Below are 14,746 nucleotides of genomic sequence, written 5' to 3'. Positions count from 1 at the left end.
TCCCTTGCATTATCTGTTTCTACCACCAAAATGCCCCAGAATGCCTCGGTCGCCTTTGGGTTCACAGGATTTTTTGTGTTCCGTGCCAACATCTGTTCAGTGCCAACATCCCCTTAAGCCAGCTGCTCCATAAGTTGGCTGAATACTGAACATTTGCTTTTCAGCATCCCCCCCCCCGCCCCCCCCCCAGCTGCATGTGAAACCATCAGGGCCTTGGTCTTCCCAGAACTGCAGTCTTCTCTGTCCGGTTCAGCACAAGACCCGAATGATCTTCCGATCTTGGATATAAATTCTGTGTGTCTTTTACTCGTACATATTTGGGAAAAGGGTCTCGGTGCACAGCCCAATGGAAGCTTGAAAGCTATTGCATTGTTCCCTGCAATTTAAAGCCAGGGTCCAAGCGATGCTGATTTTCACTGAGTCCAACTGTGTTTGAATGATGGTGGGTGGTTGTGGGGTGCCGAGTCATAGCGGGGTTTTCATGGCAAGAGACTTAACAGAGGTGGTTTGGCCAGCGGCTGCCTGCGCAGACCTGGTCTTCCTTGGAGGGCTTCCCAATTACTAACTAAGGCTGACCCTGCTTAGCTTCTGAGATCTGACAAGATCAGGCTCACCTGGGCTATCCAGGTCAGGGGGGGCTCTTAATGTGTACCACATACCGAATAGAGGAGGGTGGATTTAAGCCTGGGTGTTGGCCCTCCAAAGAAAGTTTCTTTACAGGGTGAGTAGGTGCTTTGTTTAGTCAAATTGTTTCAAAGCGAGAGCATGTTTTACCCAGATTTCCAACTGGAGCTGTATGAAGAGGGTTTGAGAGAGACTTGTGTGGGATGCTTTCTCAGTAGGTAGTGGGTCAGTGGGAAACAGATTTCCAAAGATCAGATTTATGGCAAAACCAAGGAAAACAATGCCTTTGAACGGAAGAGATGGGACCTCTCGGGTGGGTGCTTAATACCTTGCCATGGGTGAGCAGATTCAGGCAGATGAGAAAACAAAACAATTAAGTAAAACAGCATAAGATAGTTAATAAAGAAGGCCGTAGGACTAGTATTACTGAACAGGAAACAAGCAACTGCCCTAAGGCATGACGTTGTCATGCAGAAAGTGGGCAGCAGAGAGGTGACCATGCAGTGAAAGGGAAGGGGGCAAATACATTGCAGCAGCCCACGCTCCTCTTCTGCCCTCTTGAGCGCTTGCGCTGCACTCCAGTGCTAATGCTTTTATAAAAATGAACATTTCTGTGTTCTCCTTGCTACAGGCCTGTGAGGTAGGCACGCAGGGCTTTGGGTGTTTCCTGCCCCATGAGGGGGTGATGGCTGCTAGCTTAAAGTGCGAGCTAACTTAGGAGCTGAAGGCGCCTTGCAAGGCGGGGGAGCAAAGCCTCTGCAGCCAAGCAGGCGCCCCAAGAATGAGCACTTCAGCCATTGCATTCTTTTGCATTTTTCAAAGACGTTACACTATATTTTGCTACACGAATGTTTGCTACATGGTATTTATTCGCGGGCTAATGAGTTCGCCTAGTTTAGTTTGTCAGCGTTCCCCTCTTGTTCTGGTCTTTCTCGTGATTCTCGTTCTGCTTTGTGGCAGGAAGCCAGATCGGGAATGCAACCGTTTGTCCTCCTTTGCTTGTCCTGCAGCAACTGGCATTCACGGGTAGACTGCCTCTGAGCCTGGAAGGTCCACTCCGTCGTCTCCGCATCTGTCGAAGCATCTTCTTAAAGCCCCCTCGGGCTGCCGCTGGTCTCTGTTCCGTGAGAGCGCGTTCTCGTGAATCCTGGCGTTCGCAGCCTGTTGAGAAGCCCCGGCGCGTTCCTTCCAGCAGGACTACAACGCCCGAGAGGCTTTGCGCGGCCGCAGCCACTTCCGTCCCGTAACGTCACTACTCCGCTCTCCGCCTCCTAGGCGCGAGTCGAACCGGCGGCCGCAGTTGCCACGGTAACGCGGAAGGGCGGGAACAAGGAGGGCCAGCCAATCGGGCGCGCCGCCTCCTGCGCTGCGAGCCAATGGCGAAGTGGGCGGCTCTCTTCTTGAAGGCCATGGCGCGGGAAGAGGCGTCGCCGCCGGCTGAGGCGATGGATGATCTCGGGGGCGCTCTGGTGAGTGGAACTCCCGGCCACTGGAAGGCAGCCCGCTGCCCCGCTTGGCCCTCTCGGTCGACGCGAGGCTGAAGGGCTCAGCGCTGGGGGCGGGGGGCGCGCGAGCAGCGGGGAGAGCTTTGCCTCCCGGGCGGTGTCGCTTACTGGGGGGAGGGGGGGTGTTCCTGGCCCTGGAAACCTGCCTCGTGCGCCAAAATGATTATTTTAAAGAAAGGAATTTGCTTTCAGAGCTAGCTTTTTGCGTGCAGGGAGTTTTCTCTCCTTCCCCCCAATCAAAAGACATTTGCCTTCAGTGCCAGCTCTTTTTTGTGCAGGGAGTTTTCTCTCCTTTTCCCCCCCCCCTTCCCTCCCCCCCGCCCTTGCTCAAAACAAATTTGCCTTCCGTGCCAACTTTTTATGTGCAGGGAGTTGTCCCTCTTTTTTTCTCCCCTCTCCACCCCATCAAAAGAAATTTGCCTTCGGAGCTAGCTAATTGCATGCAGGGAGTTTTCTCTCCGCTCCACCCCTTGAGCAAAAGAAATTTGCCTTCAGTGCTACTTTTTCATGCTGCTTCTTTTTTCTTCCCTACCCCCACCCCCTTTCAATAGAAATTTGCCTCTTGTGCTAGCTTTTGACATGCAGTTTTCTTTCCTTTTTTCTCTCCCCCCGCCCATCAAACCTTTAACTTGGTAGTAATAATAATAATATTCAATTTATATACCACCCTTCATGACAACTTAATGCCCACTCAGAGCAGTTTACAAGGTATGTTATTATTATCCCCACAACAAAACACCCTGTGAGGTGGGTGGGGCTGAGAGGGCTCCTAGAAGCTGTGACTGGCCCAAGGCCACCCAGCTGGCTTCAAGGGGAGGAGTGGGCTGGCCTGGGTGCACATCCCAGAGGAATAGCCACATTACTCTATTGTGGCAAAAGCAGGCATTTTTTTAAAAAGAAAGGGGAGTAGGTACTCACAACATATAAAGTTGCACTGATTTTCACTACTTCCACCCTCAGGACTTGAAAAAATCCTGAGTAACTGGTGAGTATCATCACACAAAAAAAGAGCCCTCTGCGAAATAAAACAGGGGACCAGCCACACCTTAAACATGGTAGTTATTGACTCCAGTGTGAGCTTTTGTGAGTCAGGCTTGACTTCTTCAGATGCGATGGGAAGACAGAAAAATCCCTTTCTGCTTAGTAGTCCAGCATAGTAGAGTCCAAAAAGGGAGGGGCTGAGCAAAGAGGCGTGGGAAGGGCTTGAGATGAACGCAGTAGCGGTGGTGGTCAGCTTCATATGTAGGGTTGGAAACCTTTTGTAGTGCAGTTCCCTGGACGGAGACTCATTCTGTCTCAGCCTACACTGCAGGGCTGCTGTGAGAATCCCATCCAAGTGGGCAAGAGTTGGGTCCAGTAGCACCTTAAAGACCAACTAGATTTCCAGGGAATGAGCTTTCAAGAGTCAATACCCTGGAAATCTAGTCGGTCTTTCAGGTGCTACTGGGCCCAACTCTTGCTCTTCTACAGAGCAACTCGGCTGCCCACCTGAAATGACAAGCAGGTGGGGGTGGGGGGAGCCATGTATTTGCCCTGTGCTCCATGGAGGAAGGTTGGGGGCAGGCGATGCTAATTAAACCCTTGCTGTAGTTCAACTGAGCTCTGGTGTGTGCCTGTGGCAGTATTCTGTGGATGTAACATTCCCCCCTCCCTGTACATCTGTGGTCTTGTCAGTTGCCTTTCAGCTACTTGAGGCCATTGGGATACCAATGAAGATAGTTTCAGGCAGGTAGCTGTGTTGGTCTGCAGTAAAAGAGCTGAATTCAAATCCAGTTGTGCCTTAGAGACCAACTAGATTTACAGGGCATGAGCTTTTGAGAGTCAAAGCTCCCTGCATGCAAAAATACCAGTGTAATAAATGGGAGGGAGGGGAGATGAACTGGGGGTGCAGCCACACCACGCGCACACTGGGCTATTGTAATGTGCCAGCCACCCCTCCAACTTCTAACAGATTGAACTTCTTTACACCCGGGTTCCAGCCCCTTAAAGCACAGCGATGGGTGTAGAACTTAATTCCAGAGAGAGATCAGTTTGGGTCTATTGCAGAAAGAATAATCAGGAGTAAAATAAAAACAAAATTTTATTCCTCATAAGCTTTTATGGACTAGAGCTCACTGTTGAAAGTTTATGCCTGAATAAAATTGTTAGTCTTCAATGTGCCACAAGATTCCTCAAAGCTGTCACTTAAAGGAGGCAAGAAAACTCAGAACAATAGGGTTAAACTATAGGAAGGAAGGTACCGGCTGACGTTTGGAAAAACGTTGTCATGTTAGGAGTAATTCTGCAGTGGCATTGGCTTCCTAGGGAGGTGGTGGGTTCCGCCTCATTGGCAGTCTTCACGGAGCAGCTGGACGAATCCTTGTCAGGGATGCTTCAGGCTGTTCCTGCATTGGGCAGAGGACTGGGCTAGATGGTCTGTAAGGCTCCTTTCAACTCTTAGGATTCTTGGACCCTTGCAGCTCAAAATTCTTGTGTTTAAAAATGTAACTTTCTAGCCTTTGTGATGAGAGGCTTCCTAGCGAGTAGGCATTGCATAGTGAAATCCCAGATGCTGCCGAAAGTTACAGAATTTTAGTCTGCTGCCTGTTTTTTCCAGGGCTAAACTTTCCATATGCCACTTTTAAAAATTCTCTTGCATAAAAAGGTGCTTATGAAATCTGTCTGCTCTTTCTATATGACAAAGTCCAGTTTCTCTGAATGCAGAATTTTGTGGGTATATCACCTTTGTGCTGCACTGATTGCTCATACGTGATCCTTGAAATCACCTGTAAACAAGGTTAATAGTGGACTACACCCAACCCCCCAAGACTAACTGCCTCTTGCAGGTAATAAACCAAGTGAAGAATGGCATGACAGCAGATCACAGCAAGTCCAGCAGTCCAGCAAGTTGCACGCGGAGTCCAGCGGGAGAAACCAGCAACAAACCAGCAACCAGAAGAGATGAAACAGTCAAGGTAAACTCTGTCGTTTGGTGCTGAGCTGCAGGGAAAGCTGGCTTTTGAGCTCTGCAAGTCACATTCAGCCTTCCCTTGGTAGAAAACAGAGAATTTCCAGGGTAACAGCTGAAGGACTTTACTAGATCTCAACCCATGTGGCAACAAAAAACTAGCTTTTAGATCTGGTCTTAACAGAGAGCCATCCACCAGAGGTGGTAACTTGGACCTTTTTTTGATGCAGTCTTTCTTGTTCCACAGGCAACGTTTATTGTTAGAACGTGTGGTGGCAGTAGCTGCAAGCTGGAGAGCTCCCTTGGGCACTCCCAAAGCTCTGTATTGTGTGTGTGTGTGCTTGTGTGCGCGTGCGTGCACTTGGCAGGAACTCTTGACATATGCATCCCTTTCTGCATTGGAAACTGCTCCTGGAACTCCCCTCCTTTGCAAGGCAGCTTGCCTGCAGGAGGGCGTGTGCACGTGGGTGTGCACGCGCGCTGTTCCAAAAACGCATTCAAGGCTGCCTGGTTTGCAGGGGGTGGACCAGACCTCTAGATTCTGACTGTCGCGTGACGGCGGGTGAGGGTTGGAAGGATGTTCCGTAGCTCAGACGCAAACGGGGGGGTTCCTTCCCTGTGGGAGTGAGCCAGCACCTGCCTTCTTCCTGCCTCCGGGTGCGAGAGCTGCAAACCTATTTTAAGGGTTTACAGGAAGATCTAAGCACCGCACAGGAGCAAGGCCCCGTTGTGTCTGTGCTGGCGGCCATGTTTCCCGGCTGCCTCAGGGGGCCGACCTCTGCAGCGGTGCTCAGCGGTGCCTGGGGGCTGCGTGTTTTCACTCACCTGCTTCCTCTACCCTCTTACAAACCTGCTCTGAATATTCTGTGGGTTAAAATGTAAGTAAACTATAAAAATTATACTGAGTCTCAGCGAGAAAGGTGAACTATAAATAATGGAAATCAATAAATAATAAATAAATATAGCTGTAAGGCAGCAAGAGTATCTTCTTGAAATCTTTCTTTGCCGTGTGCCCTTCTAGCAGGGGATGGGAAACCTGCTAGCCTTTTTTCCTTAAAGAGATTATTGCCCTGTTCCATTTTCTCTGTTACCTGTTGGAAAACTTGTGGAAGGAGCATGTGGTGCTCCAGGACCACCAAGTGGGATGGTATTTCTGCTGCTTTGGGCCCTTTTTATGTGCTTCCCCCAGGTTCGGGAGCCATTCTCAAACTGAATTGCCTCCAGGTGAAAGATTCACAAATATCCCACATCTCTGGCCTTCTGGCCCGTCTCTGTAGTGAACATCTCAGCTCTTCTGCTGCTTTGCATGTCTCTACAAATTGCGTATCACCCTCCAGGCATCTGATGCAGCGGGTGACGCTGCTGCAGTAAACTCACTTGCCTCTCAGGCGCCATAAGACATTTGAGTTGGCTGTTGGGATACCCTGTTAAGATCTCGCTTCACTTGTGCAGTTAGCAGGCATGGCGGGGGTGAGGGTGGGGGGAGAACAAGGCTGGGTGGGGCTGAGACCCGTGCCTCTCAAACAGTCCAAGAAGTGCCTCTTGAGCCAGAGGGTGGCTACACCAAGCCGAGTGTCAGCTTTCTGTCCAGGCTGGTAGAGATGATGCGAGTTCCAATCCAGATTCCGATCCCGCCAAACTAGGAGGCTCCCTGGATGGCCTTGATTGCCAGGTGCCACAGAGGATGAAAAGATGGGGCTAGAGCAGGAAGCAGGCAGAAAGGACCAAGGGCCGCACGTTGCCAGAACTCCCTGGAAGACCCAGGCCTCAGGCTTCTCTTGTTGGCTTCTAACTAGGAGCCCCTTTCAGCTGCTATGGAGGTGGACCTGTGCCAAGCCTTCTCGCAGATGCTGCTCAGAAGTAACGTAGAGGATGTTGATGCCAATGATGGGGAGAACCCCCAGCTCTGCAGTGACTACGTCAAGGACATCTATTGCTACCTGAGAAAGCTTGAAGTAGGTGCACCGGAAGGAGAAGGGAGGTGTTTTGCCTTGTACTTTGTTGAAGAGTGCTGGGCTGCTTGGCTTGAAGTCCAGCAATGGGAGGGGGCAGTCTGATCCTTGGGGCTGTCACGCTTCACCCTCTTGAACTCGCTTTCTGTCCTCTCTTTCCCCCCCTCCCCCCTCCCCCACCCAAGTGCATTCCAGGTAGTGTTTTGGGGAGAAGAGCCATGCCTGTTCTGGCTGGTGACAGCTGTGAACATGGGGAAGGTAGCATCTGAGTTAACATCCACGGTCCAGCTGGTCACGAGTGGGCTGGCTCCCAAGCCAAAGACTCGTCGGACCCTATCAGAGCAAACCTTCTCTTTCAACAGCTGCAGCAATGCGTGTGCCCCTTCTACCTCGACGGAGCAGAGCTCAACGGGCGTATGCGGGCCATTCTAGTAGACTGGCTGGTCCAAGTCCATGCGAGATTCCACCTTTTGCAGGAAACCCTCTACATGTGTGTTGCCATCATGGACCGCTACCTGCAAGTAGGCTAAAGCCCGCCCACGCACCACCCCCGTGCAGCTGTCTGTGGGCCTCCAGTTTCTGAGCGCCAAGGACAGGGGGTCCCGGCTACCACTTTGCCCTTGGAACAGTTAAAGGGGACCAGTTGGGGACCAGTAGAATTAAAACTATTCCAGTTTGCCTTGTGAGCTTGGGGTGGGGGCAGAGTTGAACCGCCTCCAATTCTAATTTTGAACACGTTAAATCTCTTTAGTTGAAGCTGGTGGATTTAAAAGCACGTAACTCTGGGTGAATTTCGCTTATTCTTTGGGAAAAGATGATGATGCTTGCTTACTGGCAGGCCAAATTCTCCTTTGGAACAGGATTGTGTCATGATAGCTGCAGCCAACAGAGTGGGACAAGCCCTTTGAGGCAGTTCAGTCGAGTCGCTTGTAATGGCGACCTTCTGCCTATCAAAATACAGGCTTGCTTACAAAAAGGTATTGCTTCTGAAATGATGATGTTATGATCTGTGTTATGTCACATCATAACAACAACATTCGATTTATATATCGCCCTTCAGGACAACTTAATGCCCCCTCAGAGCGGTTTATAAAGTATGTTGTTGTTATCCCCAGGACAAAACACCCTGTGGGGTGGGTGGGGCTGAGAGAGCTCCTAGAAGCTGTGATTGGCCCAAGGCCACCCCGCTGGCTTCAAGGGGAGGAGTGGGGAATCAAACCCTGCTCTCCAGATGAGAGTCCTGCGCTCTTAACCACTACACCAAACTGGCTCTCAAGCATGGCTGAGAGAAACACCTCTTGTCTACTGTGACCAGCAGTGCATCCTAAACAGAGTGACTCCAGTCTAAACCCATTGATTTCAATGGGCTTAGACTGGGATAACTCTTCTTAGGATTGCACTGATAACCCTTTGTGTGCTGAACCAGGTTCAAGCAGTCTGCCGAAATGAGCTCCAGCTGGTGGGCGTTACTGCGATGCTTCTGGCTTCCAAATATGAAGAGACGTATGTGCCAAGCATCATGGACTTTGTCTACATCACTGACCGAGCGTACACATCGGCCCAGATCAGGGCTATGGAGTGCAAGATCCTGAAGGAATTAGACTTCGTTCTCGGCCGGCCGCTTCCACTCCACTTCCTGAGAAGGGCCATCAAAGTCTGTGAGGTAGCTCCATGTTCTTGCCACTTGCACCTGCTTGCTTGTGGAGACCCTTATAAGGATGTGTTGTTAGGCCCCCCCCAAAAAGACACTTGGGGGGGGAATGCCCAAGGTTCCTCTCACACAACCTTTGAGCAGAGCTGATGGAGGACTTGGGAGGGGGCAGAGCACGGGTAGAGGGATTCTGCGTTCAGCCACTTGGCATTTGTTTTGCGCGCTGCATCCCCGAATGGGCAAGGCAGAGACCTGTTCCCCAGGGTCCTATGGAAACGGGTCCAGAAGGATCGTCATAAGAACAGCGGGCTCGTTCAGGCAACTTTCCTGCTTTGGTTGCCCACCTGTGTGAGGTGCAGGCTGCGTGGCCTCTGGGGAAGTGGCTAAAGCCAAGGGGAAGGGACCTGCACAGGGCAGGTCGACTGGCAGCAGGAAGTGCAGCACGGGTGCATCTGATGACGGAGAACGAGAAGGCGCTCAGCACTTGGAACAGATCCTCTTGCTATAGATTGGTCACAAAGCTGGGGGGGTCGTGGCATGTGATCTTCCGAACAGGATAGCACGAAGCGTGCCCATCCTACTCTTTTGTGCTGCTAGGCAACTGCTGAACTATACATGCTGGCAAAATACTTGATGGAACTGACACTTGTGGACTACGACATGGTGCACTTCAGCCCATCGGAGACAGCTGCTGCAGCTCTCTGCTTGTCTCAGAAGGTCCTTTTGCAAGGCCACTGGGTGAGTCTGGGTTGAACACGGGGCAGGGAGGAAGCACGCGGGGCTTCTCTGCCACGTCGCCTGCTGGAAGCAAGCGTGTCCCTTCTGCAAAGGAAAGGAGGGCAGCCTTCCGTCCCTGCTGTTGCCTGTGCCTTGGCTCCAGCTCTGCTGTGTTCTTCAGCTGGACAGGTGGGCTAAAGCTGTGGGGGTGCCTTGATTCCTCTGGGCCAGTCCAAGCAGCTGGTAGGCTTAGAATTGGACTTCCCTGCCTTTAGTAAAGCCTCTAGTCCTCCTGGCTGTAGGGGGTGTGGGCATCTGACGAGCCCTTCAGCGGTTGGGTCAGGGTATCCCAGGTCAGCTCAATCTCGTGTGAGTCCTGCTCATAAGGCCCCTCGTACTTCCCGTCTGGAGTGAAGGGTGGGGGGGTTGGTTGCTGGAGAAAGGGGTTGTTCTGTGTTGGAACCCCGTCACGGACTTCCTCCCCCCCCCCTTGCCCCATTGCATTTACTTACGACTTGCTCAAGTGTCCCTCAGGTGCTCAGTGGAGTCTAAACTGTTACTGACTTTTAAACGGGGCAACTGCTTTGGTGCAGTATGTATTGTTGCTGCTGCATCTATAGCATGTTATTAACGACAAACCTTAACAAAGAGTGCTAGCAAATCTGGGGCTAACCTTGGCCATCCTTCTAAGAGTGCTGAGAAAGCTAGTCTGCTGCTCTTCGACTCTGCTTTAGAGGCATACCCAAAAGGAACTGCAGGCTCGACTGGGGTATGAATTCAGCAAGGTTCTTGTGGCTACAGGCCAGCATTGTATGGCAGACGGTCCGAAAGAAACCTAACTCTTGACTGATGATCGGTGCTGTCGGTGAGCCGGCAGGTACAGTAGCTCCTTCCAAGCTTGTTTTCAAGGCTTGTGATGGTTGGTTCCTTCCTTCAGAACTCAAAGCTGTGTTACTACACTGGCTATGAAGAAGATGGCCTGGCCCTGGTCATGAGGCATATGGCCAAGAATGTAGTGAAAGTGAACAAGAATCTAACAAAGTACACGGTACGTTTCCATTCCCTGCGCCCACCACTGGCTGCTGTTGGCTTTGGCTCAGCTGCTAGGAGCACCTGCCCTGGGTGGGGGGCTTCTTCCCACAGAAGAAATGGAGCACAGAGGCCACCCCGCCTCTTTCAAGCACATGAAGCTGCTTTTCTCAAGTCCCATCCAGTAGGGTGTGCTTTTACTGGTGGCAGTTCTCCAGGGTCTTGGGCAGACTAGACCTCCTACCTGAGCCCTCGAAGTAGAAATGCCAGGGCTTGAGCCTGGGACCTACTAGCTGCTGAGCGACTGCTCTGCCACTGAGCCATGGCCTATCCATAATGAATGGGATTGTTGGAAGAATTTCCTGCTTCTGAAGTAAGCAGGTATTGGTTTGTAGCCCTCACTTGTGCCCCTTTTCATTCCTGTTTTTCACAAATGAGAGCCACTTGCAGCTGCTGGTGGAACTGGTCAGAACAGCTCTGAGGCTGGGAGTCAGAATTTGTCTAGGCAAGGAAACGTCGGTGGGGGAGTGAGCCTTGCACGGCTAGGATTTCACTGCCTCGGCCTGCCTTCAGTAGAGAGGCAGTCAAGAGAGCAGGTGGGGGGGTCTGTAGCTACAGTTTGCTGCAGCAGCAGGCCCTCTCGCCCCTGAACCTCGTCTTTCCCTCCCCCGCAGGCAGTCAGGACCAAGTACGCCAGCAGTAAGTTCCTGAGGATCAGCACCATCCCTCAGCTGAACTGCAGCCCCGTGAAGGGCCTTGCTGCGCCCCTGCTGGGACAATCCGGGCGGGTGACATGAGCCAAGGGGTCCCTTGGGAGGGGGCCCCTGGAGGCCTGTGGCATGAAAAGTTACGCTAACTCCCCAGTCTCTATTTATCTTTCCGACAATAAAGCTCTTGTAGAAAACCTCTTTCCCGGGCTTTTTCAGAAGACAAAGAGGTGTGCAAATAACCCCCGTCTCCTGCAAGCTGCCCACCGGGTCTGGGAAGGCGGCAACCGAAGATGCTCCTCAAGCAGGTCAGGATTATCAGAGAGGAGGAGCACCCAGGAGAGTGAGGTGGCCTTGCGTGCGCTTTTAAGCCACAGCACTTCAAGTCTGAAAAACAGCAAGGCTCCTAATCTGGGGTAGGTAGCTGGGGATAATTAGCGGCCAAGTATTGGGATGCTGCCGACTGCTACGCTCGCCCCCTTATCTGTCCTAGGTAGGCCCTGCTACCGCCTTTGTTCCATATCTACTGCAATTCTCCCTCTAGTCGTCTTTCCTCAAAACTCAAATTTACTTATGACTTGTGCCGCAATGTGTTTAGCCCAAGGGTATTCTTGTGGTGCTGAAGGAGGGACCATTTGATCCAATACAGTTGCCCCTTCTGGAGTTCTGGGCTCTAGAATAAATATCTACAAAGGAAGCCACGCCCCAGTGCAAATCTGTGGCATTCAGAGAGCAGGAAGTGGATTGGTGGGGGCAACAGTTCTCCCTGCCTTTGTAGCTGTTGTGCTGCTTAGGGAGAGGGAGGGGATTATACCATGTGGTGGATTTTTTTTTTTTTTAAAAAGCAGCCTAATTTCACTTAATTCTGCTCTGCTTCTAAAATTGTGCTGGAGCTAACTCTAAGTTTCTGCTCACAATTCACAGATGAGAAACCGAAGCAAGGCCGGAGGCAGACACACAGACAAAACTTTGATGGTAGGGCGATACTTTCTGGAGAGGCTTTCCTCTGGGGAGGCAGTCCTGTAGCCCGCTCAGGTCCTCCTTTAGTTTTGAGCTGCCCTCAACTGTTTGGTGGTTGGACAGAAGTGGGCACGCACGCACGCTTCCTTCTGAAGCCAGGGTACTTGCCAGTCCCTCAAACTGGCGGAGTTCTTGCTACTAGCTGTGTTCTCCTGTCCCTACCAAGTGGCTAATGCTGTTATCTCATCTCTTCAGGTATACAAGTGTAAGCTTCTAGTCACAGGGCAGGAAGAGTGTGTAGCGCATGATTCCTGTTAATGTCTGAGAGAGGCTTTAGCATCTTGCCTTTGTCCATGACTAGCACAAACTGGCAACATTATGTGTAGGACACGGAAGTCTTCCTTGGTGCAGCCGGATGTGGGGTGGCTTCTAGCCTAGATGGCCAGCTCTTGGAGCTGGCAAACACAGGATGACTTAAACTGAGACCCATTTTAAGTTGAAGCCTCTTCCAGTGGTTACTGGGTTTTTTTAAAGCTATCAATGGTGCTCTTGGAAAAAGGCTGATGGGTTGTCAAGTACACGGTCCTCGTTTCTGATGCAGCAACAGTGGCTCACGTTCCGCACAAAGAACACGAGGAATGCATCAAAGGAGCCCCCAGAAGGCCTGTTTTTTATTGATGGAAGTTGTAGAGTAATGGCCATGGCCAACAATCCTGCTAATAAGCGGCAGCTCTTGGCTGGTGCAGAAGGCAGCTGGGCTCAAAAGCTTTATTAACACTGTCTCTGTCCCTTAAAGAATATAGTGCATGTGAAGAAGTACCTAGTCCCTCCCCCACCCCCCGCACTGCTAAAAAAAAAAAAAGCTATCTTCATGGTTAAGTACAGTGGATTACTGTCATATACATTCATACAGTTTGTTACTTATTTTGGTTTTTAAATGTACACTGTATATAATCTGCTTCTTACATACAGCTCCCTCAAGAGGCAAAGAAATTTCCCCTGAACAGGTACAGCAATAACACAAACCAGCATGGGCCAGCCATCTTTAAACAATCAATGCAAACAATTTGCAGTGTCCTATATTGTCTCCTTTGGTTGCAGTGCCTTCTGGGAATCACCATAATCTCCCAAGCAAATTTGAATCAGTTCATCAGACCTGCTTAAATATACGATACTTAAAAGGGGTACAAGATTCCACGTAAGAGAAAAATCCTACTTACTTAGGCAGGTAGCAGCATAACTTATTAGTACTGGGCACCACTGCAGTGTTCCTACCCGAGGAAATGAGCATCTGTAGCCATCAGGGGCAGGAAGCGGAGAAGTGTGCCCAGGGCCATGGAAAGCACTTGACCAGTGGAGCTCTTCTGCCATCTGGTAGCTGCAGAGCCCCTTATTGTTTCCAGAACAGGGCTGAAGGCCTCCTCTTCCTTCATAAGAAAATTAAAGGATTAAATAAAAATAAATAAGTTGCATGTTTGGTGATGTGCTTTGGCCAGGTGGAGTGTAAACAGAGCAACTCTTCCCCGATCTTCCTTCAACTTCACAGATGCCACCCTGTAGAGATTTTGCGCAAACCCCACATTTTCCAGCGGGAAAGCAGCCTGGCTGGCGTCTTGGTGCTCAGGAAGGGTCCCTTGGCCAGCAGGGTCACACCTTGGTCACATAATTGTTAGGGAACAGGCCTTGCTTCCCTCTTAACCTGCCCATCCACCAGCCTGAGGGATCTGTGAGAAAGTAACATATTTGTTAGAGAGAAACTGGTAGATCAAGCAGCAGCGAGAGAGAGAAATGACTGAGGAGACAGTGAAACTTGACAAAGTCCCCTCATGATCTGCCTACTCTTAATAGGATGAATCATTTAACTGTATCATGGCATCTTTGAATCTGAAATTTATCACCTTTCTGTTTGCTTATGAGTAGAGATGGGCACGAACCGAAATACGAACCAAAGTTTGTGATGAACTGGGCCGGTTTCCTCAGAGCCAATTTCTGACGAACTGCCACGAACTTTAGGCTGGTTTATTTTTTTGGTTCGTCACTGCAGACAGCCTGGCACTGATCAATCAGTTTCCTAGGCAACAGGGGATGGACTTCCTGCTGGCCCGGAAGTAATGATTTGCTGACCTGGATGTGATGTTTTCACGAACCAAATGAACCAGTTCGTGAACTGGGACAGGTTCATGAAAGTTCATGGTTCGTGAAATGCGACGAATTGCACAGTTCGTTTTTCCCCCAGTTCGTGCCCATCTCTACTTATGAGCATTGCTCGCGTCCAGATAAAACAACTGTTCACTGTGGGTTCTCCAAGCTACAGCCTTGTCAAACAAGGGATCCTTCTAAGCAATGAGATTTGCCTCAGCAAATACTAAAGAGTATGGAATCATAGAAGCATAAAGCTAGTAGTACCCTTAAAGACCATCTAGTCCAACCCCTTGCCTAATGCAGGAACAGCAGGACTCTTATCTAGAGAACTGGGTTTGATTCCCCGCTCCTCCACTTGAAGCCAGCTGGGTGACCTTGGGCTAGTCACAGCTCTCTGGAGCTCTCTCAGCCCCACCCACCTCACAGGGTGTTTTGTTGTGGGGATAATAATGACATACTTTGTAAATCACTCTGAGTGAGTGTTAGGCCATCTTGAAGGGCGGTATATAAAT

General features: G+C 50.6%; 2 protein-coding genes across 2 annotated transcripts in view; one reads left to right on the top strand and one right to left on the bottom strand.

Moving 5' to 3' along the window:
- Nucleotides 1–2,071: 2,071 nt before the first annotated feature.
- On the top strand, nucleotides 2,072–11,366 carry CCNB2 (cyclin B2). Its single transcript, XM_055002762.1, has 8 exons — nucleotides 2,072–2,093; nucleotides 4,955–5,083; nucleotides 6,873–7,031; nucleotides 7,391–7,549; nucleotides 8,455–8,691; nucleotides 9,277–9,417; nucleotides 10,334–10,444; nucleotides 11,100–11,366. Exons 2-8 carry the CDS (start codon nucleotides 4,979–4,981, stop codon nucleotides 11,220–11,222), a joined length of 1,035 nt encoding a protein of 344 aa, XP_054858737.1. The 5' UTR covers nucleotides 2,072–2,093; nucleotides 4,955–4,978; the 3' UTR covers nucleotides 11,223–11,366.
- A 1,365-nt stretch (nucleotides 11,367–12,731) lies between these two features.
- Nucleotides 12,732–14,746, bottom strand: part of MYO1E (myosin IE) — a 74,816-nt gene continuing 72,801 nt past the window's right edge. Inside the window, exon 28 of the mRNA XM_055002491.1 lies at nucleotides 12,732–13,816. Within this exon, the coding sequence (XP_054858466.1) occupies nucleotides 13,740–13,816 (77 nt within the window). The 3' untranslated portion in view covers nucleotides 12,732–13,739. The remainder of the gene's footprint in view (nucleotides 13,817–14,746) is intronic.

This window comes from Eublepharis macularius, chromosome 18 (genome assembly GCF_028583425.1).
Source record: "Eublepharis macularius isolate TG4126 chromosome 18, MPM_Emac_v1.0, whole genome shotgun sequence".
Lineage (NCBI taxonomy): Eukaryota > Metazoa > Chordata > Lepidosauria > Squamata > Eublepharidae > Eublepharis > Eublepharis macularius.
The sequence above is the reverse complement of the archived record's forward strand: the minus strand, read 5'-3'. Positions and strand labels throughout refer to the sequence as shown.